The sequence below is a fragment of the Pseudochaenichthys georgianus genome, chromosome 10 (assembly GCF_902827115.2).
Source record: "Pseudochaenichthys georgianus chromosome 10, fPseGeo1.2, whole genome shotgun sequence".
NCBI classification, from domain to species: Eukaryota; Metazoa; Chordata; class Actinopteri; order Perciformes; family Channichthyidae; genus Pseudochaenichthys; species Pseudochaenichthys georgianus.
This window is the reverse complement of record NC_047512.1, coordinates 13,163,860-13,189,989: the sequence shown is the minus strand read 5'-3', so window position 1 is coordinate 13,189,989 and position 26,130 is coordinate 13,163,860. Positions and strand designations below refer to the sequence as shown.

General features: G+C 43.8%; 2 protein-coding genes across 2 annotated transcripts in view; one reads left to right on the top strand and one right to left on the bottom strand.

Annotated features, from left to right (window-relative positions):
* The window catches only part of LOC117453978 (ecto-NOX disulfide-thiol exchanger 2-like), a 212,663-nt gene that overhangs the window by 67,156 nt on the left and 119,377 nt on the right, over positions 1 to 26,130 (top strand). The window contains exon 2 of the mRNA XM_034093029.2: positions 24,996 to 25,121. Coding sequence (XP_033948920.1) covers positions 25,004 to 25,121 — 118 coding nt within the window. The 5' untranslated portion in view covers positions 24,996 to 25,003. The remainder of the gene's footprint in view (positions 1 to 24,995; positions 25,122 to 26,130) is intronic.
* Positions 293 to 1,163, bottom strand: LOC117454026 (protein FAM200A-like). Its single transcript, XM_071204480.1, is given in 3 exon segments — positions 293 to 587; positions 589 to 941; positions 1,032 to 1,163. Coding segments are annotated over 3 exon segments (780 nt in total).

Here is a 26,130-nt window from a genome sequence, read left to right as displayed (position 1 = left end):
TTCAGAACTCAGCAAGCGTCTTCGCATTAAAAGCTGTCTTTAATGTGCGGTCACTTGACAGTTCAGTCAGTGCGTCCTCCATGTCGGATGACAGATGACTTGCGGTCGTTACGCAAATGGTGATCTTATCCAGTCATATTTTTCCGGAGCGGCTTCCTCTGGGAAATACTTGTTAAAGTGTTCCAGGAGGGCTTGCAGGTGGGTAGTGATAGTCTTCTTCACAGAGTTAACACTAAGATCATTTTCCTCTATGAATTCCTCCAGCTCAGGAAACATATCAATCCTGCCCATTTCAACTCGCGCAGTCCAGCGATCCACTTTCCTCTTGAATGCGCAGATTTTCATTCAAGGACATGATGCTTGTGTTTTCACCTTGCAATGACAGGTTAAGTCCGTTCAGTCTGTCAAATATGCAAGACAAATATGCCAGCCTTGTTAACCAGTCAGGGTCTGTCAGGTGGTCAGCGAGCTGGGACCCATGCTCCGTGAGTAATAAGCGCACCTCCTCCCGCAGTTCATACAGGCGGCTGAGAACATTTCCCCTTGAAAGCCACCTGACTTCTGTGTGGAACAGCAGGCCCTGGCTCCGATCCCAGCTTGTTGCAGAGATTGGCGAACAGCCTGGTATTGAGTGGACGGGATTTGATGTAGTTGACCATTTTTATCGCCGTCTCAAGAACACTTTTAAGCTCTGGGTCAAGCGTTTTACTCGCTAGAGCTTCTCTGTGGATAATACAGTGCGTAAAGATAACGTGGGGCGCCACTTGTAAGACTCTTGATTTTAGTCCTCTCTTTTTCCCCAGCATTGCTCCAGCACCATCTGTACACACACCGATGCACTCATCCCAAGACAGTCCCTCTTCTTTTATTTTGTTGTCAAGTTTTGTGAAAATGTCCTCGCCTGTGGACTTTAGCTCCAGCGGGGTGCAAAACAGCATGTCCTCATCAAGTTTTCCATCAAAACTGTATCTGGCGAAAACAAGCACTTGGGCAGAGTTTGACATATCTGTGGATTCGTCTAACTGCAAAGCATATTTCCCTTTCTTCACTCTGTCAATCAGCTGACACTTGATATCCTGGGCCATGTCCGTGATGCGCCGTGATATGGTCCCGGCAGACAGCGGCACTGCTTCCAGCTCCCGTGCCTGTTTATCCCCATGCATTGCCCTACTCATAGCGATAGCAGCAGGTTTAATTAGGGTTTCCCCGATTGTGTGTGGCTTTTTTGCCTGTGCAATTAAATATGCCACCTCATATGATGCCTTTTGAGCCTTGGTAGGGATTGTTGCTTGGTTAGTTATAACTTTCTTTTGGCCTTGCAATTCTCTCTGCTTTCGGCGGAAAAACTCTGCTGGTTTAGTAGCAGAGAGGTGTGCTTCGCGTTTAAATGTCTGAGCATTTTTACGGGCTTTAAGCTCTCATGTGCAAGAACCTCAGTGCACACTACACATTGGGGATGTTGTGCTTCATTGATAATGAGGCATGTGAATCCGTACTGGATGTATTCCTCTCGATGCTTGCAACACTTAGATGAAGGCTGGTCTGACTGCTTATGGACCGCCTTACGGTTGTCGTCTCCTCCTCCTCTTCCCGCGCAAGAAGTCGACAGCCTTTGTGATGGCGGCTCTCCACTCTCCTCCGCTGTCTTCTCCGCTGGCCTGTCTGCCTTCTCACTAGTTGGTATTAACCAACGTTTCATTTTGAAAAATGTATTGAAGATCTGTTCAGAAGAAATATATATATAGAAATATACTAGTATAGTTTTTACTTCTCTGATATTTACTGTGGTGCTGTAAAGTGACCTTTGAGCTGCAAATGACTGTCGTAAATCTGTCAGAATCAAAATTCCTTTATTTGTCCCGCTTACCTATTAAACAGACTTACATAATACAAAATGTCTATGCACACGTTGTTATTATTATTAATAATAATACAAATAATAATTATTTAAAAATATTTAAAATAGTGCTGTCAAAATTATTGCGTTAACGGCGGTAATTAATTTTTTGAATTAATTGCGTTAAAATATTTAACGCATTTAACGCATGTGCAGAATGGCCCGCCCCATACGTGCCACCAGTGGCAGCGCCAGGGTATGGCTGGGGTAGGCTACACCCATACCAAGAAATGGCTTAGCCCCACCATGAGAAATGATGTTAAAGTAAGCAAAATAAAGTCTGCCAACTCGCGGAGTAAATTGCACAGACAGCAGTTAGTAAGATTGATTTCAGTAGCCACGGTTTTGAAAACTTTTGTCACGTAGTGATCGTCTTCTTAATAGAACATCTTTGATAACGGCGTGGTGTTGTTGCAGGAAGTCCCGACGGAGAATACTTTTGTTGTAGTACAGGGCAGAGCCATATAATAGTAATAATATGGCTCTGGTACAGGGGTGCACTGAAGGAGTTTTGGGACTACTTTTCTCCGCCGTTCCTAATGAGCTTGCTTTAAAAGAAGAAACACTCAAAACAACCAGGACGAGGGTTAAACAAAAATCTGTTTTAATCATAAACGGTAATAATGCAATACCATATAATACATTACCATACAAAGCCATATCATATGAGTAATGTCAGGAGTATTCCTACTCCTGGCCTTGTTCACAGGCTGCCCCGACCTCCCGGTTCGGGCCGCGCGTGAAGAGAGGACGAAGCAACCAGTTGCACTTCCCAAAACCAATAGAAAGGGGTGGAGTTTCATTTGGGAGATACCAACACGCTGTCTCACAGGGAATTAGCGCGGGCAGCTTTGAAAGCCACAGGTGTTGGGAAGGCCTGCAGGATGCACCTCATTAAAGATCAGGGGAAATGTCCCTCCCAATTTGCAAAGCCTGTCGATGGTTTAACCCAGAAAAACACTCTGGGATAATCTTTTCACTCAAAACAGAAATCACCATTAATTCTGCTTTCTCTTCACAAATAGCTTAAAACACTCTTTTGATAAACAGGTAAACACTCAAACAAAAAGACTCTTGCGCTAATCTACTTTTAAGAAAAAGGGAACATTGTTTCAGGAATCTATAAAAACCTCTCTATATGGTAGAGGAAAAATGTACTTTTTGTTCCTTCAACTATTAACACACAGGAATGTATAAACCCCACATATACTATTCAAGACATGTAGACTTCCCTGAAACATGAAAATGCTTGAGATCTTAAGCAGAATATAGTCTTTCCCCCACCAAGCACCCTGCCCTGCATCCTTCACCTCCCCCACACTAATAAACCCATGTTTACTTTTAACAGCCCTTTGTCTATCGCCATTTTAGTCCTCACATTTATGAAAGGATAAAACAGAGAAATCACTATAAAACACAAACACAGGTATTGTTTGAACAGTATTCACTTAACTGCTACTATTGAAACTCAAAGGACCTCTTTTAGTGTCTGGAAATTGCAACAAGACTTTCTGCCATTTTAAATGTAACACACTTCTTTGGTACAATATCTCACATCAATTTCCACAGCACATAACTGGTACGCAGGTTATGTGCGTAATCTGAAATGCGTACCGTCACTTGTGTCACAAAGCGCATTTGCGTACCGACGTACTTGTGAAGCTTTTCCAGAAGGCGGTTAGATCACCGGACGACAGAGTCGGTCTCCGTGTGCACAGACAGGGCTGCTGTTAACGTCGGTCTGTACAACGGAACTGTGCCAAAACTACGCCAACCGGCTGCGGAGGGAGACTCCCCCCTTCACTGGAGAACTGCGCTAAAACAGCTGATCACAACGTTCACACTCTGTGGTCACGAAGTACTCCACTAGCCCCCCCCCCATCTGTCGACTTTCCTGAAGTATCCCCCGTTGATAGAAATCAACACGTAATGAATTAAGACCCCACGGTTTGATGATTGATAGGTGGTGGGTTGTCTTTCATTTTGACATGCAGAACAATGTTATAATAAACATAGATACTGTATGTTAAATGGATATATCCGCCTTCTTTCATTATCTTTCCATTCCCACAACAATATACATAAATAAATGGCATATCGAATGGTGATTAATCATGATTAATTAATTTTGAAGCTGTGATTAATCTGATTAAAATTTGTAATCGTTTGACAGCCCTAATTTAAAACAAATATTTTTTTTAAAAAACACCTCAGAGGTCACATCAAGAGGATTCTGAAACAACAACGTCGCGACCCCCGTTGGGGTCGCGACCCCCACTTTTGGAACCCCTGCTCTAGAAGGCCCGCTAGTTAACTGGCTCGAGACAGAGGATCTAGATCAGTGGTCGCCAACCAGTCGATCGAGTGTGGTGCGGGTAGATCGTGTGATAGAGAGGGAGAGAGGGACCGGTGCTAGCGGGGACCATGATGTCAGCATCTGGTTAGCTAGCTGCACTAACGGACAGAAGGAGCTGTTTCCACAACAAGCTGGAGGAGAGTCCTCCCCTGTCAGACTGAGGGGCTCAGGTGAGCTAAAGGACTCTTGAGTGTTTAAAACGGTTTTGTCACAAATTATTCAAAAGATTATTTCCACGGCACACCTTCATATGATCATTATAGTTATACAAACAATAAGACAATAAATGAAAAACAGGTATGAAATACTATATGGCAGTAAAACAAGAATACAGTTTAAAAGGGGAGTGATTTGTAAAATATCCATAAAGAAAAAGAAAATATGTTTCCAGTTGTGTTTCATATGGGTGCTGAGCAGTGGCGGTTCTAGAACATTTTACATGGGGGGGCAAAAGGGAGGCAAGAGGTCATGCCAGGGTGGCATAGGAGGGCGGACAGTACGTGGTATTTTATACTGTATATAACCTATTTATAGGGCTGGGCAATTTGGCCTAAACATTTTTTTTTCTAACTAATGGACAATTTTCGATTTAAACCTCGATTTTTTTCAGTTTTTTTCTAAACAGACCAAGGCAACATTTAAATACATATTTTCTTTAATAACACAATACAAATAAATGAGATTACCAAGTAGTCTAGGCCTTTGTGAACAAATCAGTTGTTCAAGAATAAAAAATAAAATAAAAACAGCACCACGCCACTTGGCTGTCATTAATGTGCAAAGATTTTTTTTAAATCAAACTGGAAAAAAAATCTCTTTTAGGCCATCCCTGAAAAACTTGTAAAATCAAATACAATAAATAATGATAATGAAATGAATAATACAAAAATACCCTCAAACAAAATAACATCCCTTTAACTTTCTAGGAAGTTGTCTACAGGTTTTTCGCGAGGAAGACAAGCCTGTCTACTGCCTCTGGCTTGAGGCATGCTCTTTGGCATGTTACAATGTTACCCCCCGTACTGAAAACCCTCTCCGAGCGAAGGGGCACTTGTGGCAGGAATGGAGAGATATTTCTTGGCCAGATTACTCTTGGGAAGTTAGCTTCATGTAGCTTCCACCACTGCAGTGGGTCTGTATCAGACGACAAACAATAGGATGACAACTCAGCTTCAATTTTGTCCTGCTTTGACTAGGAGGTAGACGACACTGTCAGTAGTGATGTGTCGGTCGCGAACGAGCCGGCTCAAAGAGCTGGCTCTTTTAAGTGAACGACGGGAGCCGGCTCTCGACCGCGAACGAGCCGTTTTTTTTGTTTTTTTTTGCGGAGGGATCTAGATCGGCATGAAGGCACATTATGCAATGTGCAATGTGCACATTATCCCGCTTATTACACATGTCCACATTCTCAAACAAAGTAACGACATGACTCCCAATATTAATTGAAATGCTTTTATGAATTTAGAAAATGATTTTATTGATTTAAAAAAATAGTTTTATGTATTGATTAAATTGACATGCATCCGCATAAGAAAAGTAGTCCGTTGTTACTGTTTGAACTAACGTAGCAACGGCAGGAACTGCTTCGATAGTGTTTTTGAGGAGCTTTTTGATTACAGATTTGAAAACATCGTTGGCTTGCTTTAAAAGTAGCACAATTCATTATGTCAAAGTTCCTTGGAAAGTATCTAGATATCCCTGCCCTAATGCCAAAGTAACTGCCAACTGAATATGTGTCACCGTTTGATGTCTCTGTCCTGGACCGCTGCGTAAAAAGGAGGGTTTTTGCCCCATTACTTTCTCTTCTTACTTCTATAAGAATAAAAACACACGGAGGACAGAGATCTCTTTTCTCTCCCCCTCTTCTGACAGCCCAGCAGCTGATCTCAGAGCAAGCTCCCCTCTCCTGCAGGGGGGCGTGGTCAGCTGCCTTGCAGCTCACAGAATCAGCCCCCTGCAAAAACAGCCCTGGAAAAAGCAAATGGAGCGAAATGAGGCATGGCTAAAATGCAGGATCTCTTCGGGTAGTCACAGGCAATGTGGCTGAGTTTTGTGCGCGTTCTGGAAAGTGAGAGAGTAAGCTACTACGGAATCCCTTAAAGCAAAACAAATCTGCGGAGTCTAGAAATGTTTTTAAATTGCGATTTTCGGTTCAGCCATTTCACAAACCGTAGGAAAGTAAAAATGCAAATTAATCGTTAAAACCGAAAAAATCGCCCAGCCCTACCTATTTATTGTGAATTCATGCCTTAACACAAGTGTTCTTAATGCACAAGAGAAACAAGGTGTTCAGACAAACAATCGGGTGCCCTTTGAGTCCCCCAAGCTTACCTCAACCATTTTAAATGAAAGGAAACTACAAAATGTATTTTAAAGCAATGAATCAATGGAACAGGTTGTTTTGCATTACAATGTACAATTAAATATATATTTTGTTTTAAAAAAAATTGGTTGTCTTAGACAGACATATTTGCATGTCCTCACTAAGCATTATTACATATTAATTTAATATTAAACAAATCAAAATGGCCAATTATCCCAAAATGTTGCTGCTAATATAATCATATGCTTGTCAACTTTAACTGATCAAAAATCTATTCTGAAAAAATACATGAATTATCTATGAAATTGCAATATTGTCCCTCAGTTTGTTTCAACCCCGTCACGCCATACCATTTACCCACCTATTAAAATAATGGATCAGTCCATGTGTGATCTGCATTGAGGGAATTACATGACAAAAGTGTCAGTTCTTCTCTTACTATCTTTCAGTTTTTGTATTTTCAGATTAAGATTGACAAGCTCAACATTTCAACTATGTTGTAAGAATTAATAATAGTAAATAATTAATAGTTTTCAAAATATTAGCTAAACAAGGTCTCATGCCTACTTTTTATCAAAAACTTCAACCCTGTTGAAATTCTAGTAGGCCTAATTATTTATATGTTGTGCCTGAGGTGGGAAAATGTAAGTAGTCCACTACCAGATGTTATGACCAAACATTTTGGTTTCATTTTTCAAAGATATAAAGACCCAAAAGGAACCCGATTCAGAGAATACTCAGAATTCTGCATACTGTAAGTACTTAATTTTAATTAAGTACACACATGACATCACCCATCTCTTCAGAGAGCTACAGGTGGACCTGTGCAGCAACACATTTCAATCAATATTTGTCAATACTAAGAGCTGCTAGATTGTGCTGCTGTGATGGAATATGTAAGGAAAATAAGAACATACCATGTGGTCCAGCTGGAGTTTCATCTGCCTCCTGATCCCTGCCTCTGGCCCTCTTTCTGATACTTCATCTTATTCCTCACATATTTATTCTTCTTCACTAATGTCTTCATCTCCTCCTCTTCCTCCTGCTCTGACCCTCCTGGTCTCTTCATCTCCTCCTCCTGCTCTGACCCTCCTGGTCTCTTCATCTCTCTTTTCCTTTTCCTCTTTCAGTTCGTCCTGATCACTTCTCATATGTCTTTTTGTTGTTGTTGAATCAGTCCTATACTCTGGCCTGCAAGAGTCTACATCTGAAAGCACTGGTACAAATGCTTGTATAACTTTACACGTTAGGGCCATGTAGCCTAGCTAAAATGTAGCATATCATAAATATAACATCAGAAAGTATTGATCAAGCGCACACAGGCAGCTGTGTTTGGATCCAGTTTTTACGGTAAAGGATGTATCCTGGTTTCATTGATCTGGCCTCATGGCTGTGATGTGTAGTTTATGTGGATTTAATAGTTTAGCAAAGTGATCGATCTCCCAGCAAACGCTGTCTGCGTAGTATTTTGTAACGTAACGCCCCAAACAGTGCCCGTCTGTTAAACGCTATCGATTCATTTTCGATTTTTAATCGATTTATTAATATTTAGTTTCAAGCTCTCGTCCTTAGTAAAAACAAAACTAGTGGAAAGGGAAATGCTCCCAGGGGAAGCTGATCCATAGGTGCTGGGACAGCTCGCTCCCCTCTCTGCAGCGGTGTGAGCCGCGGCTGTGTGAACGCCGCTCCGCAGTTTAATGCAGGGCCGTAGCTGCGTTTTTAACGGGCCTAAAATGATATTTAAAATGATTCAATTTTAACTAATGTAATGCTTGTTTTGTTGCTTGAGAAGCTTGTGGAAGTAGTGTAGGTTTGTTTTAGTACAGTTTTAGGGAAACAAAAGTTAGGGGGGCAGCTGGGGGGGTGTGACGCTGACCGTTGAGCGGCCCAGACCAAGCAAGGAGGCAGAGGCAGAACGTCCAAAAATATAACCCTACGTGGGCATTTATTAAAATCATGGGCACAACGTTCACAGCTTCAATCCTGCTGTTCTCCTTGCATACATCCTGCAGCCACAAGGATCTCACACACACACCCAGCCCTCTCAACAGACAGGGAAACAGAGCCTAAATACACACACTCTAATCAGCACAACAAGACACAGGTGATGGGGGAGGAGACAACACAGGACACCAGGTGCACACAATCATCAGCCACAGACAACATATACTGTGCAATCACGCTAATAAAGTGCCATATTACCCGGCCTGAAGCCGTCAGTCCATAGTGATGAAGTTACCTTCGTCACAGGGGGCAAGGCTCTACAGTGGGGGGGGGGCGCTGCCCCCCCGTAGATCCGCCCCTGGTGCTGAGAGATGTATCCATAGATCTCTTAATGTTGCTCTCAAAGTACACCAGATTGATGCTTTCAACTTCATTATTTAAAAACAAATCTTCCCGGGGGAGCATCCCCCCAGACCCCCCTAGAGGAGGTGAGGTCCGCCCCCCACTCATAAAAAATAGCACTTTACCCCTGCCTATATGCCGTGAGCTGATTATGGAGCCTTCATTGTAACAGTAATTCAGATGCAATTATATAAAAGGCCTCAAATTGGAAGCACTGTCTGGGCCGTCTTTTACACTCAATTCTGCAATAGGTAGATCTCGCCTTTCACCTAGGCCGAGGTCGGTGATCTTGGGCTTAAAAAGGTTGGTGACCACTGATCTAGATGAATGCGACGAAGCAATTCATGCCGTTTTATTGTTTTTAATTTTTTAACGTTGAAATGACAAGTGCAACAGGTGAAGATGAAGTTGTTGCGGAATTGTTGTGAGTACCCTTTTCAAGACGACAATTCAGTGAAAAGACGGACATTATAACGCCGGGAGGGGGGGGTGGTGTGTGTCTACAGAAGGTCCAGTTGTGATAGACACGGTTCGCCACTGCTGAAAATACATTTATAATAAAGTTTCCTTTGTAACACGAATTGACGTCTATTGATCTTGAGAGACAAGTTAATGACTTGCTCCTTATATCTTATAAACACAGTATTCAGACAACTGGAAATTCTTTTTTGATCTGAATCTAGAAAGTCAAAGCACTTGAGCAATTTGGGAAGACTCTTTGTTCATTATCATTTATAAAGGATGGTTTGAAGATGTTAAAAAGATAAAGCACTGAAACATGAGGGAGGCTTATCCTTAGAGAAGAAATATGTGTACATTTAACCCATTTTTCTTCTTTACATTGTACAATTCAGTATGTGTTGGAAAGTGGGGCTTTAATCATGCCCCCACCTGTTCTACTGTTATGTCTCCCACGTAACCCAGAATCAACAGCGTAGTCAGTCCTTTGTTTTTCCCTCTGAATAATTGTATTATGAGTGACACGCCGGAGGCAGGGTTTTTTCTCTGTAGCATGTCTCTACGGGATTGTTTTGAATGACAGCCGTCTATGGCAGATCTTTTTGACAGCCATTGTTACTTTTCACTTTGTCTTTATTGTGCCTCTTAAAAGTTTGTTTTGTCTCTTTCAGGCTGCTGTTTGTTGTTTGCCATAAGGGCTCTCTATCTTTGTCTGCTCAAATCCATGTTATCTTCATGACTGACTGGCTGCTGAGCAGGAGGGCTGAATGTCATTGAATGCGTTGTCCAGCACACATCACATCGCTCTGACGAATCCTCAAGTCAATAAGATTAATATTATGACTCAGTGTATTATAGATGAGCCAGATGAATTGCGTGGCACAATATGTATGCTCAAATTGATATTGATTTTATTTGGGCTGGCCTTTCTTTTTGGTTGTTAAGTGTATTTAGCTGCAGCCACAATCCACAACAGTACATTACGTTTCTGCAGTGTTCGTATTCCTGTCTTTTTCTCCAAACTGGGGAGTGCTGACCACCATCTATATCTAATACACTATATATGTATCGTGTAATTACCTAATACAAACCCCACTTCAAAACATCCATACTATCCCTTTAAGTTGCCGTCTTATATGCCCCTAAAATTCTTCTGAAAGACAATCACTTCATACTGTATGGCAACATATAAGTTTTAGAGAACACACAGTGAAACTTTCATGATTTAATGTGTGTTTTGTTTTATTAATCTCAAATATAATCTATACTTTCTGCTGTCTTTTGCTGATTAATATTTCTCTGTGATTATGAAAACACAACAGGACTTTTTCCAATTACTTTGTCTGGGGGAGGCCTTTCTAGCAATTACCTGTGTGCCTATCATTGTTCTTCCAATATATTCTCGCTGGGATATATTTAATAGGTATTGTAAAACCGTTTTTTATTGTAGGATTTGATTAGTATTTGATGTACCATATGCTTGGAATCTTTTCTTGAGAGATGAGTTGAAGGAGTCTTGCATTGACTATAAATACATCAATTTTCTCCTGTCCATCTTCTTTATATCTGAAAAAATAGGACAGCAGAGGGAGAAGCCCACCTGAGGGCTTTCAGTCAAGTTAAAGCAGCTAAATCATATATACAATAAGGATATGTTTGTGTTTGTGTGCCTGTGAGTGCTTGATTCAATGATTGATGACTCTATGAAGACAATGAGGTGTATGCTATACAAGTGATGTATAACCAGTGACACCTATATTTGTTTCCATAGTGTGTTGCTCAGAGAAACACACGTCTGCAAACTACAAACAATGCCAAAGAATGACAGAGCTACCATGGCTTGTCGGCAGAAATGGCTCATAATCCCAGTTCCTCTGAAGGGAGCCGGAGGACAGGAGGGAAATGAGAGTCAGGAGCAGGAAGTGGCTGTCGTTGCTAACCTGCCTGCTCTTCCTGTTCCTGATGGGTGTCATGAGTCTGTCAGACTGGATGCTGACCAGCTCCGGGACCAAAGAGTTGCTCCACTTAATTACCAAACACCTCTGTGACCCGATAATTACGTACAAGCTTGTGAAAACTCCACTGTGTGCACACATCTACTTGACTGCTTCTCCTGCACTCGCACTCAGCGGCGATAATGAGAGTATTTAAAGCTTTTATTGGTCAGCTGTGACACAGACAGTGAAGGTATCTCTCTCTGGAAGGCAGAACAAGGACAAACATGATGGACTGGGATGCAGAATATAGTGCCTGCGTTATGGAAATATCTAAATTACTCAATCTGCTATTAGATTGCATTAGATAGGCACCTCCCGTAACTCTCTCACTTTCGCCCCCCTTTCGTATTACTAATATATTTTAAATGCTTTAGCTGCTATTTCATTGGACCGTCTTACTTGTTAGGAACTTGTAATCCAAATAAACCTTTGCCACACAGCTAACAAAACGCCCAAACACAAAAACACAATCTAATTAAGTCAAATCCATCAGAAACTCCATTGGATTGACAGAAACAATCAAATATGTCTAGCATTCAAGTAAAAGAGAAGCAGAAGATTAGCGCCTTAATTATCTAACTTTAATTATTTTTTTAAAGTTTGCCTAGTTTTGCCCACAATTTATATTTCATGGTGCTGCACATTTTCACACTGAACAGCCAAGTCTTCCACTTTTGGGCCTGAAGCAGCTCCACTGCAGCAACTAATAAAGATCCTTGATCACAGCATACTGTAAGTGATGGTATTCAAGGGGATGTGAGAGTGTTTGTCATTTGGTCTCTCCTCCCACATTATTCCCCGAAGACCTACAAATTCAAAGACGTGGCTTTCAGTCACAAGTCTACTTCTTGATCTCGAGGTTCCTGCGGCCCCAGAAATTCTCCATTTAAAGGTCACATGTCATGGTCCTTTCTACTGATCATAATACCATTGTTGAGGGATATTACAATAGAAAAATACTGTGCAATTTTCCAAACTCATATTGTTTCGCATACAGCATCTCTGTAAACTACGTGTATTCACTCTCTCCACTAAACGGCTCGTTGGAGCTCTTGCCCCCCTCCCTGTGAGCACAGTGTGCTCCGATTGACCAATCCACAGACTTCCTCACACACACACGCAGCTCAGCTGATGTCTCCTCCGGGCTGCTGCTGATAACAGACAGTTGCGATCGCGGCGAAATTCAGGCAACCTGAACAGCAGAGAGTTATTCAAGCTGGGCCGCAGGTATCATGGAAAACAAGAGGAAGGATTTCTAGCAGTGAGAAATATGGAAATTGAACCATCAAATAACCTGAACAAAGTCCCAAATCACAGCTGCTTACAGCTTCCTGAATATCTCTTTTAAAGTGTTCCTTATTTACGGTGTGTTTAAACAAAAAATACTTTTTGTCTGTGGCATATTCACAATTTAAGGCAGTCGTAGGTGGTATCTCCAGACTTATTGTTCCCGCTGATTTCCTGAAGGTATTAGAATAAACTGAGTGAGATGCTACTGTATAACTCATCAAAATCAAAACAGAGACTGAATATAGCATAACCGGTTCCCCAGTGTTCAGGTTGCCTGAAGTTGTGTTTTGCTTTATCTAAGCTGGTGACGAAGTAAAGGGAAAATAAACCCTGCGAGCCATGGCAATTGTATTCTTACAAAGCAGCGTCTGTTATCTTCCTCGTCTGCTAATAAGTGTATGTGGATTCTGCTGGGAGGTTCGTGGTAGAAACTGAATCACCATTGCCTTTTAACAATGTATATTTGTACGTCTGCACACTGTGAGATCAAATCGTTTTCAGCCTACTTATGAGGGCCTTTGCGTACTGGCTGTGGACGATTGAGATGAAATGCACTGCTCTACATGAGACATCCACTTTGATTGACAGACAACGGATAAGAGGCAGCTCTCTGGCAGAAAACACGGTCAGTAATGTGGCGGCTTTAGAGGTTGTTTGGATCAGCATACCAATCAGTATTTTCCCGTGTTTTATTATTCGTCTGTAAACATTCTGCCTCTGTCTGTCGATGCCGCTGCTTCGGTAATGGATGCTTTTATTAAAACTGATTAGATTAATTGTTGGGGATGAAGACACATTTGCTGGCAGTTGGCGCTCAAAGGTAAAAGAAGAAAGGATCACACTATCGTGTCCATCTGAAACCTCATAATGCACTGCTGATAGTTTGAAGTGCAGAGCTGGAAGGGAATTATATTGATGCTAAATAACTCAGGCTTTCTCTCCCTGTCTCTATTATCTACCACACACACACACACACACACACACACACACACACACACACACACACACACACACACACACACACACAACACACACACACACACACACACACACACACAACACACACACACATACACACACCATGTCCTCTAATAACCAACAAAATGGTTTACCATAAAATTCACAAAAGCGATGCCTTAGGATGATTCTAACAATACACTCCAAAACACAGATGCACTGCGAATTTTTAAATTATGTTCATAGTAAAATGGAACCAGAAGCAGAAATGGAATAATGTATTCTTGTCAGGTTAAGAAAACACACTGACAAGATCTTTTAGATGTAGAAAACTGTGCCTCTTTTCTACCTGGCGGATTTTTTGTTCAACACAGATCCGATAATCTCATACAGTCATGATTTGGTTTTGTTTAAACATTTGTCTACTTGTTGATGTTTTGAATTTGAAACAATTTTGAGCAGATATGCTCCATCTGTCTCATGCATCACAACTGTTTAACCTGCACATGAAATCCCTCTTTTGTAGGAGTCGAGTGACTGGGGTGCTACATGCACTCCATACATAATACGTTCAAACGCTGTCAGTAATCTTGAAAACATATTGCAACAAAACCACTAGTACAGGTTTACATGGAGGCTTGTTTTCTTTTCACACTGAGATCCTGGGACAGCTTCAATGAAAATCAGTGTATCCATGCTCTGGCTGCTTCTATCGCTTGTGTTTCGTTTTTCAAGCTCATGAAGAGCCAGGCTCTATATATAAAGATGAATTGTAGGTTTTACACAAGACAGCTATAATTAATTGACCCCGACTGGTTTTATTGTGCTCTAAGAAACAGATCAAAGTGGTAGAGTAGGGGAGCTATAAAATATTAACAGTGTTGTTCTGCGTGTTACCAGGGAAGAAATCTGAAGAGTGTTTGATATATAAGATATAAGGATGTATTGTGTGTGTGTGTGTGTCACATTTTTGAGAAACAATACTATCACAATATGTTCATTGGCAACATTTTCCATTTGCTTTTTTCGTATAGGAAACCTCCTGTCGTGCATTTTGTTTGCATTGAAACGGGCACAACAATTTCACGAGACCAGATTCCTCCTGTGCACGTACAGTTATTTTAACATGGACACACTTCACCCTGGATCTGGTAAAATGTATGATAGATTGCTCTTGGTTGGGATGATCCAAATGTTGTGCTGATGTAGTACACTTGCCTGGTTGTGCTGATGTTGTCTGTTGGTGAGGAGGATTTATAAATACATGCGCACGCACACACACACACACACACACACACACACACACACACACACACACACACACACACACACACACACACACACACACACACACACACACACACACACACACACACACAGGTCAAAAAGCCATCCACTGAGTACGAGAAAGCGGTTTTGCAGTCTGTGCATTTTATTGTGCCTGCTGCTTGTTTTCATGATCAAGGATGCACTTGATGCCCGTGAGGTTTGTATTTCCATGTTAATGATCATATAGTGTCTTTCATACATAATTGCCTCATAAACTACTACTGAATAAAGTACCACCCCCACCATACACATACACAATTAATGGTACCATCCAGTATATGCTCTTATACACATTTTCTTTTATAATAAGTCAATTATAAAGCATGTGACACAAAGAGTGGTGCAGGAATGAGTCCTAAAACCCGCACATTAGTTTGTATTTTGCCACTTCTATTTACATTGTCTCAAAGTCAATGGTGTTTGACGTGCTTGTGGTTGATGGCTGGAATAAGGGATGTAGTTTACACAAGCCTAAGAGATTTTCACATTTTGTTCTACAACATAAAATACTTCAGTAATTACCCCACTGAATGTTGGAAGCTTCTATGTGTCTTAAAAACAGCGGTTGCTAACAACTAATCAGATACGACTACTAAATGTCATCACGGCAAACTAAATTACACCTTTAGCTTAGCGGTGTTGATGAGTAGCTATGTGACTGTGATGCAGTCAGTTTATAGCCCAGTGCTTTTTCTTCTGACTATCGCATTTACAGTTCAAAATGTACAAAGTAATGTTATAACGTGGTAAGTATCCTGCTTAACAAACTGTTGGTATCATAAATGTGTGTTTGCCGCAGAGCTTATTTCCTTCAATATTCTGCAATCCAATAGAAACATCATGCTTTTTATTGAGGGACCCATAGCGATGCTAACTTACAGTATGCGTTTGCCTACAAAACTACTGTACGTCACCAGTCGTCATCATGTATCAGAATTCAGAATTATTTTTATTGTATTTTACATGTTTTTAGATTCCTCCTTTCTTTCTAACTCCTTATCTCAGTCCAGTTCCTCCCTTTTCTCCGCAACTCTCTTTACGATAGTGGTGTGCTTTCGAGAGCTTGCTCATTGTGAACAAAATGGTCCCAGGCTTCTCTCTAGGATGGGAGTTTTACAGCCAATAGGCCTTAAAATGGCTTCATTTCCCATCAGACCAAGCCCCCCTGAGGGAGCGTTTAGTGGAGCTAAAGGCCAATCAGGAGAGTCCAGGAGATCAGTAAAGCCTCCGAGATCAGTAAAGCCTCCGTCTAAAATCAATCCTCAGAGTTCACGAGCTCATGACTGTTGGGCACGGGGGAATCAACTTCCCATCAACAAATCCATTTGAACCAGAGAGAGTCTTTTACAGAAGGTTCAAATGCCTGTCAATATCAATTATTTAAAAAAAGATACATGACTCATAATCCTACATGTGCAAAATATTGGGGACACGTTGTTAAATGCCATAATCCTGAATTAATTTGCCGTATTAAATGTGCCAATCTTAAGAGAATCAGATGGATAAAAAGGATTTTTAACTAATGAGCCTAATTTAAGAACAATTGAAACACAAACACTGTGATAGCTTGGAAACTTAAGGTTTATAAAAAGGAATACTGTATCTGAAGGTTCCTACCTGTTGCTTAAACTGTTCGTTAAATAATGAATATTCCATTGGCTGCTGGGTACAACAATGCAATGAACATGTCAATGGATTGAAAGCAATTGGCTGTGAGGTTGAAATCTCCTCAAAGTACTGTAGCATAGGCTACACTTGTAAAAGAGAAAGGAGAATTCATGATCGGAGGTACATTTAAATATTATATACTGGAGGAAATTATATTACCACCCAAGGCAAACCACAAATTGACTTTTCAAAACCCTTAAATCAGTGTGATATAATATGTATTTTATATTTCTCACTAAATGGAGGCATTATGTTTATGTGTAGAACAATATTTACTGTATAATGTTGACAGTAGGGTCACAAAAAGTCTGACTACTCAATACTGAATCCATCAGTCACTACTCAGAAGTGATTGTTTGGAGCAGCATGGCACCACATGTTCAATTGGCCTTTAGAAAACCCAAACTGGACTGGAAGCGACCAGCTGAGATTCATCGGATGGGAGTAGTTCTAGGCGCCTCTCCTTCACATTCGGACTCATTATCAGCAGCGATCACACTTTGCCTTGACCCTGTTATTACAATCTCCTCTTGAATCACCATCTTTGAAGTAAGGGGCTTTCAACTGTGACTCCATTAATGAGACATGCAGCTTCACAGAGAGAAGGTGGCTTTTCGGAGGAATTGGTTTTGCACATAACAGGGGCGGTGACGGATGATGATGAAATGAAAAGGAAATCTGGTAGATCAGATATAATCAGTTAAACCCTGTTAGAGATTACTTTGCTAGTGTAATATAAAATAGTTTGTGGGGTTGTAAAGTTTACATGCCTGTCTGTTGTCTCTTTGTTATATGGAGTTCCACATGCTTTCAGCTGCCTCTTTTATTTCTATAGAGATGTATTTATATCGATACAAAAAGCTCGTGTTATTCCTTGAAAGAAAGCCATTCAGCCAAGTGTTCTCATAAAAACACATTGAATTGTGAAACTGTTTACTTTCAACAAAAACTTAAATCGATTTTTTAGTTTTCTGATTTGCATGAAAGTAGCCTACCTCAGTTGACATCAAGTTTTTTCAATAGTCCAATAGCTGTAATCACGTATGACACATTGGTACCGGAAAGTTGAAAGCTTTAACAAAAGCAAGCAGAAGGCACTGAAAGGTACTTTTTTGTTGTACAAACAAAACTATAGGTTACTTACGTAACCCCACTCACGTGGGGTTACGTAAGTAACCTATAGTTCTCATTCATAACACTCCGTTCGATGTCTCACTATGGGATATTGTAGCTCCCGTATTGCCAGACGAGCTTATCTCGAGAATCACCGATCAACCAGAATTTAACAGGTAGAGTCCCGACTCAACAAGGTGCCCAGCACTGCTCGGGCCACGCTTGGAGCGGAGACGTCTAGCCTGTAAAAGCGGACAAAAGTGAACAGTGCACAGATGTCTTGGATGGAAACACCCTTGAACAAAGCCCAGGATGTAGCCAGGCCCCGAGTCGAGTGAGCCCGCAGACCCGAAGGTGCTTGCAAATTCTGACTCGTATAGGCCAAAGCAATTGCCTCCACAATGCAGTGGGAGAGCCGTTGCTTAGTAACAGGCTTACCCTTGTGAGGGTTAGCCCAGGACACGAAGAGTTGGTCATTAAGACAAAGCTCTTTTGATCTGTCCATATATGTGTGTAAAGCCCAGACTGGACACAACAGATCCTGCTGCTGCTCCCCGGAGGAAACCAGCTGCGGAGGAAATGCCTCAATGTCAATTGGGGTACACGAACCAACCACCTTTGGTGTAAAGGCAGGGTTGGGCTTCAACAACACTCTCGTTTGCCCTGGGGCGAACTGAGTGCATGAGGGATGTACAGACAGTGCGTGAATATCGCTGACCCGCTTGGCGGATGCCAGGGCCAGTAACAGCACTGTCTTGAGTGACAGATGTTTCATGTCAGCTCCTTCCAGGGGTTCAAATGGGGTCATTCTGAGCCCATTTAAAACCACTGCCAGGTCCCATAAGGGCACCAGTGACCTGGAGACAGGGAGGAGCCTGCGAGCTCCCTTCATAAAACGGCAAACCAAAGGATGTTGGCTAGCCGTCTTACCCTCAAAGCCCACATAGCATGCAGCAATAGCAGCCAGGTATACCTTGATCGTGGAGAAAGCCCTGTGTTTATCGATCAAGTCCTGTAGAGATGATAAAATCACCCCGACAGGACATTGAAAAGAGATGTGTCCTTCTTGAAGGCACCACTCCTCAAACACCCTCCACTTACAGTCGTAAAGAGACCTGGTGGAGGATGCTCTCGCACTCTGAATAGTGTTTATCACCTTCTGAGGGAGTCCCACTGTATTCAGATTGTACCACTCACGGGTCAGGCCCATAGTGCCCCGCGCTCTGGGCGTGGGTGAAGGATCGCCCCCCCCCGCCTGAGACAATCTGTCCCTGCGTGGTGGGGGCTGCCATGGCTGCCCGCACAACAGCTGATATATCTCCGCCAGCCCGTACGTTGCGGGCTAGGGCGGAAACATCAGAGTAATTGTGTGGCGTTGCTCCTTCACTCTGGCCAGAGTTGGGGGTAACAGAGCCAGGGGTGGGAACGCGTACAGAGGACCCGGAGGTCAATCGTGTACGAGTGCGTTCCCGCCTAACAGTGCGTTTAAATCGTGCATTAAAGAGAACAGCTGTCATTGAGCATTTTTTCTTTATGCGAACAGATTTGACGCGGCTCCGCCGTAACGCACCCACAGCGGACTCACGATCCTTGGATGAGGAGTCCAGTCTGCATAGAGTGGTGCACCTCTGGACAGTAGTTCTGTCCAGAGGTGCATCACTCCCGGTACCTGTGTCGCTCTCAGAGAGAGGAGACGTCTGCCGCTCCAAGGGATCAGTTTGTGTGCCAGTGTGTGTGACTGGAGACAACGCAACCTCCCTTGGCGGTTCATACACGATAGTGTGTTGTCTGTCCTCACGAGGACATGGTGTCCTCTGAGAGAAGGCAGGAAGCGTTTTAGGGTGGGGAACACCGCTAAAAGCTCCGGGTAATTTACGTGCGCCCGCTGGAGGTCTCTGCTCTAGAGACCTCTCACCGGGCGACCTTCGTAGATACCCTATCAGCCTGTCTGACATGCGTCCGTGGACCAACTTCCGTGAAAAGACAGCACCCATAGGCGCGTCCCGCACTAGAAAAGTCGGGTGTAGTGCCACTACGCATTACATAATAACCAATACTTTAGTTTTATTATGAGACCCATGTTGAGCGGGTGCTTTACGAGGACATTTGTCTGCGTAATCTGACTCTGCTCGGCGGGCATTATAGATAAAACCCTTCTTTCTAGGAGAGAGAGAGCCTCTCTCTCCAGAATATGGGTTGACTCTCTCTGGGCTTGTGAAAACAGATAGTGTGTAACTGTTTTGAGAAGCCCAGGCATATTTCGTGAGTATCTCCTGCTGTATGCTCCTTAGAGCCAGCTGAGATGTCACGCTTACGGCTCCAGCCGGCACTGCGCATGCGTGTGACGGTGGTGCCTTCACAGCTCCAGCCGGCACTGCGCCTGCGCGTGCCGGTGGTGCCCTTAAAGCCCCAGCCGGCACTGCGCATGCGCGTGGCGGTGGTGCCTTCACAGACCCGTCAATAATCCGCCTTTTGAGAGATGCCGTAGCTGCTCTCAAAGGGGGAAGAATTGGCGGGCTGTTTATTGGTTTTATTGATTTTCTTTTCATTTTTTTGAGCTGCGCCCTCGGCCTGAAGCCTGGATGCATCAGCGGCAAATGTTTTATGACAGAGGAATCAATCAGCATGTGACATGTGTTTGTGCGGACTTGAGGATGGTGTTTAGGCATCTCTCGAGGCGGCGGGAACACATTCACGGAGGGGAGAAGGAGGGGCTGTCACGCCGCTCGCTTCTTCTTCCTCGACTGCTGGCCGAAATTCTGGGTTGGCTGAGCCTGAGCTGCAGCCGGAACCGGAGATTTTCTCGGCCAACTTGCCCTTGTCTCCAGCCTGGGCTAGGGACTCGGGGTGGGCTGCGACCTCTGCTTGACCGGTGCTTTGAACCGGGCAGAGTTCGCTTGGGTGAAGGACTGCTGCTGCGAGGGCAGCGGCTGGACCCTTCGAGGGAGGCAGAGGTGGAGTGCCTCGTCCTCCTTCTTCTTCGTCTCACACCTCCTTTGCATGGAGGCGAGAGCGGAGCCGAAAATTCCCTCGGGAACGATGGGCATATCCAGCACATCTTCCCTTGCTCGGTCAGGGAGGTTGGTGAGGTTGAGCCATCTCGCTCTTTCCTGCACCACCATGATCCCCATTACTTTGCCCGTGGCCTGGACGGCGCAGCGCTGGACACGGAGGCAAATGTCCGTGACCGCTGCCATCTCGTCCAGAGTGGCTGCTCCCGGGCTACCCAACAGGTCCTCGCAGAGCTCCGCTTGGTAGGCGGTTAGCAGCGAGGACACGTTCAGGGCCCTGGCGGACAACGCTGCAGCTTTATAGGACTTTTCAGTCATTGTGGACTGAAAGCGGTCCGCCTTTGCTGGCAGCGTGGGGTTCCTGCTCGGTGAGGGGCCCACCAGCGGGTCCATGGGCGGTATGCGGAGCAGGCCGAGCCTCTCCATTCCATCGCAATCCAGGGAGGAGGCACCCTGGATTGGGACCTTGTTGCTGAAGGACCGGTCTCTCCACGAGACCGACACCTCATCCAACATTTCCGGAAACACCGGGAGGAGTTGCCTCCCTTTGCCCGCTGTTTGGGGAAGATGCTTCCCCTCGTAGCGGAACCTGGAGGTCTCCTTGGCCATTTCAGGCCACGGAACATTGAGTCTGACCGCAGCGCGTTTGCACACGGCCTGCAGGTCCATGCTCAGACCGGGCGAAGCTGGTGTGCTGTCGCCTGGGAGAGCAGCCCTCGCTCCAGGCTTTGCAGCCTGGGCCGATGACATGAAGGTGTCCTCTTCTTGGTCATCCGACTTGGACAGGAGGAACGCCAGGGCGTCCTCCTCCTCGTCCTCCTCATAGTCCAACTCGAGGACATCCTCCGCGGGTGAGACCATGGTGAGGTCTAACCGGGAGCCCCAGCTTGGTAAAGCGCGGGAATCCGTTCCCGCGTATCTTGTCGTGACCGGGTCCCGGCCTGTCAGGGCGCGGGAGTCCGGTTCTGAGGCCATCGCTGATAATGAGCCCCAGACCGACACGGAGAGGGGTTCGCTCTCTGTGGCGGACGCCCCCGTGTCTTGACTGCCGGCCGGCGGGTCCATGGACATGGGGGGTCCTGTTCCGACAGGCTAGCTTGTCTCGCTAGCCGTCGGCGGAGGCTCTTGACGGTGAAGCGGACACAATGTCCGCATGAGCCGGGGTTGTCGATAGCGCCTCGGGCGTGTTCCAGCCCGAGGCAGGACGAACAGACCTGGTGTGTGTCTGTGCCCGAGATCTTCAACCCGCACCCGCAGAGTCGAGCCACCGAGTCCCTGACTCCTCTGGTGTGAGGGAGAGGGGCGTCCATCTTTGTCGCCTCGTGGCGTGGAGAGGGCCCGCTCTCGACAGGTGGGACGGGAAAAAAGGTATTACCACCTTGTCCTTAATCCGGAGAAAGAGGACGGTGGGTCTTTTATTCCCGGAGAATACTGACTGGTGTGGCAGTATGCTCCTTTTTAATCCTTTTCCCCTCCGTGGGGAAGAGAAAAGAAAAAACGTCCTCGCTACCGTGGTGTCGGTAGAGAGGGAGAAAAAATCGGACCTACCTTATTTTCTCGTAGAGAAGGACGAGGTCGATTTTTCAAGTACTAACGGCGTTAGTACTACCGTCTTCCTGCGAAGCAGAAGGAGTAGCCGGCTAGCGCCCGTCGACCGAAATGGTATTTTGGGTTCAGTCTGTGGACAGTGAAGCTTGCCCGGCTACTGTGAGATGTGCTCTGAAGCGAGAAGAGGTGTTTGAATGACGCATGCGTTGTGGCGCAAGCTACTTATGGGGTGATTTCCCTGACGCTGACGTCAAGATCATCAGCCAATCAGGATTGGCGTAATGAGATTGATGCTTCTGTTTGCTCCTTGATGAGGCGCATCCCATAGTGAGACATCGAACGGAGTGTTATGAATGAGAACTTGTCATTGTACATAACTCTTATTCTTTAAGTGCACACACTCATCTTTCTAAAAAAGGTGACAAATGGTACAGTATACACCTTGTGGGAAATGATTCCCCCTGTTTATCTAATGGCTAACTGATGCTTTTATTTGCTTTGTATTTCAAACATCCCCCACAAACGCCCCACACTATTTTCTGACTAACTCTGAGCTGGCAGGCAATGTCGTTTTTGTTAAAAAGACGTAAGAAAGTGGAGAGTGGGCTGATCGCAGAGGAAGGATAACAGCGTCACAGGGTGAGAAATAGTAGTCGGGAATTTATTTCTGGGCACTTGCCCAACTGGGCCAAATTCCGACCTCTATTCCAGTCAATATCAGCATTTTTTCTGCCTGCAGGACAATCTACTGTTAAACCCTGCATTAGTTTTCATAGACTCTTATCACTCTAGTAAAGCTTTAAGTTTCCCCACTCCTCTCCTCCCACTGTATTATCTCTCCTCTGAGTGTACTGACACCCAGTCAGCAGGACAGCTAATATGGTTGTAAGCAGTTAACAGGGCTGTGAAGCTCCTGTCGGGAACATTAACATGGCAACACCACAACAATGAAATGTTATCAGCTTCGCCATGGCAGCATGCAGACAACCTTTCATGAGTGGGTCTGATGTTGTGTTAGTGGGATTTTTGGAAGAATATTAATTAACAGAATGAAAGGGAATGCTGCTATATGACAAGCATGCTGCTGCTGATGCTTTTCCCCTTTCGTCAGAAACCTATTTGCAAACTGAAAGCTAGCAAAGCCTCAATCATTGCAATTAAATATAAATTCTCAAGCTGTCAAATAATTTGAAATGATAATGTTTGAAATGCCATAATTACACTAATACATAACCTGACATGAGGGAAACATCTAGCTGTTTTGTTAGTAAACATCTCTCTGGCATATTTTTAGAGAAGCAGCTCGGGAAGCTTCTCCATGTTGTTCTGTCAGCGGGAGAGGGAAATTGCTTATCACAGTGAGTTGGCAAACATGAACCTGCCAGGCACACATAAACAAGGCACTGGGAAAAACTTTTTGGGTGTAAAATCCCAGCACTGGTTTGTATTACACCGGTTAAATGAAGTGTCAGGGAAGAGGAGAAAAGGCTCGTGGCTCAGCCAGCAGTCGGTGCCACTCGGTGATTTACAGTTCCACCGGCGAGAGCTTAACCAGCAAGAGTTGTACGAGTACTTACAGCTGTGAAATGAACTCGAGATCGGCTGTATGAGCCGCCGGTGGATGTGTGTTCCTGTTGACTTTACTGCAGGGTTTTCATCTATGGGGATATTAATGTGTTTGCTTTTCTATGCAAGTCTTAGGCCATGGCAGATAACTATAAGCCTGAGGTTTTTTGTGGCAGCTGGCAGGTCGGAGAATATTCAGCATTTTCAGGCTCAGAACTAATGTCTGAATCTGTACTTACTGCTTTATCCCTTTGTGTATTGTGTGTCAAAGTTTCACTCAGGTCAGGTTTTGTGTTTATAAAACGTCTAAGAGTTACACAGAAAAGAGTTAACTTAGGAGCGAGAAAGTTCTCCAGTGTGAGGAATAAAGCTTTTATCAAGAAACTAACTTCTACTCAAAGTGAAGTTTAGGGTCGACATTCAAAGTGGGTGATGATTAATCACATGTGCAATCAGAGCAGGAGTAGCCAATCAGAGACAATGATTAACCATGCATCTGCTCTACTTATTATTAAAAACAAATTAAAAGTAATTTACATTTTCTTTTTTTTTATTTAAATTGTGAACAATCCTTAATATCCTCAGCATTTACATATTGAATGAGGGATGACCATACTAACTTCAGTTGTTTTTTAACAACAGCTTTTATCCTAATGTTGAATGTTAAGTGTTTAGAGATAGTACAGAGTGCCTTTGCTAGTCTTTGTGTCTGTACGTGTGTGTGACAGCATTGTCAGTCAGAGCAGCTGCCACCTTTTCAGAAGAGGTCATAGGTCACGGAGACAGGATGTGCCAAGAGGCCAGACATTTGAAAGTCTCTGACGTAGTTGAGTACAAAACTGGAATGAAAGGAATGTATTGTAAATGACAGCGTGTTAAAAGTCAATATGGAGTCAGACTGAAAGCAGGGTCACAGCAGCCTCTCCTCTCTCCTGTGACATAAAGGAAATGAGAGTGGAGAGAACAAAGCACTTATGTCAATAAAGTATACGATTTCCTCAGGAAAGAAAGCCAAAGATCTGACATCTTAAATGTAATGCCGAGCAATCCTTTAACCCATCTAGATTGATGCGTGATCCTTTTTGCAGTACCAGGGAATTGTAAATCTCACTCTTTTGTGTGTCTCTCTCTGCAGACGCCAACATGAACATGGCTCCTAACTCCATGACGATGCCCATGTCAGACCCCAGTGTCTGGGCACAAGCCATGAGCAGCCTGGGGATGCCTCCGCTAAACATGACGGGACAGCAGCTGATGCCAGGTACTGTACCACGGAAAATATGTTACATGCTCACTATAGTACAGTCAATATTGATGTTGGAATTTTGTTCCCACAGCCAATAAAAAATAAACTTCTTAGTTATATGTTACAAATGTTTGGTGACAAGATATACTGTAAATAAGGTGTAGCTTTCCCTCAATTAGAGGTGGGAGAAACAGTCGCCTAAAAGTTATAGTACCTTTTTATGTTGTGGCCCTGAATCCACAGACACGCAGGGAAGAATTATGTGTAGGAGCCGAGGACATATGAGTAACAGCGTTTCCTCCCCCTCCGCTGCCCTCAAAGTGCCCTTGAGCAAGCCTGTGAGCATCAACACTGAGAAGTTGTACTCATCGCAGCAGGCAGCTCCCGATGCGTCAGTGTTTAAATGTCTGGAGCTTTCCCTCCTCTGCTTCTACTCCCCCAGGCAGTTATAATTAAGGGTGTGCTGTTAGCTCATGTCCCTGTTTACGTAAATGCTTGAAAATGCTAAGTGTGTCCACAGGATCACACTGTGTGTATGTTTTTATACCTGTGTGGAGGCAGTAAGGCATCCTTGCATGACTGTACAAGTGGAGCTCAGGATTTTACAGTGTATGTGTTCACTTCTTTAAGGAGTTCCCTCGTTGTTCCACTCGTCACAGAAGAGTTAGTCCTCCTCCTGCTCCCACTGGGTTCATTACATTCCTCCTGACTGGCTGAGCACATACATGCACGTTTTAGTGTAGGTGGCAGATTTATGCAGTTTTGGAAATTATCATAACAATTGAAAGGAGGAAGAAAGAGATAGCTGTTCAAAAGTAACACAATCCACCTACTTCTATGTTGGCAAGGTGCAGTGATACCACACTGCTCCCACTAAAGACACATTATTGCATGAACCACATGAATCAAATCAATAAACACTTATATAATAATATATTAATAATAATAATAATAATAATAATATTCAATAATTGTAATAATAACGTTGTTTTTTTGCATGGCTCAAAATCTGAAAACTAAAAAT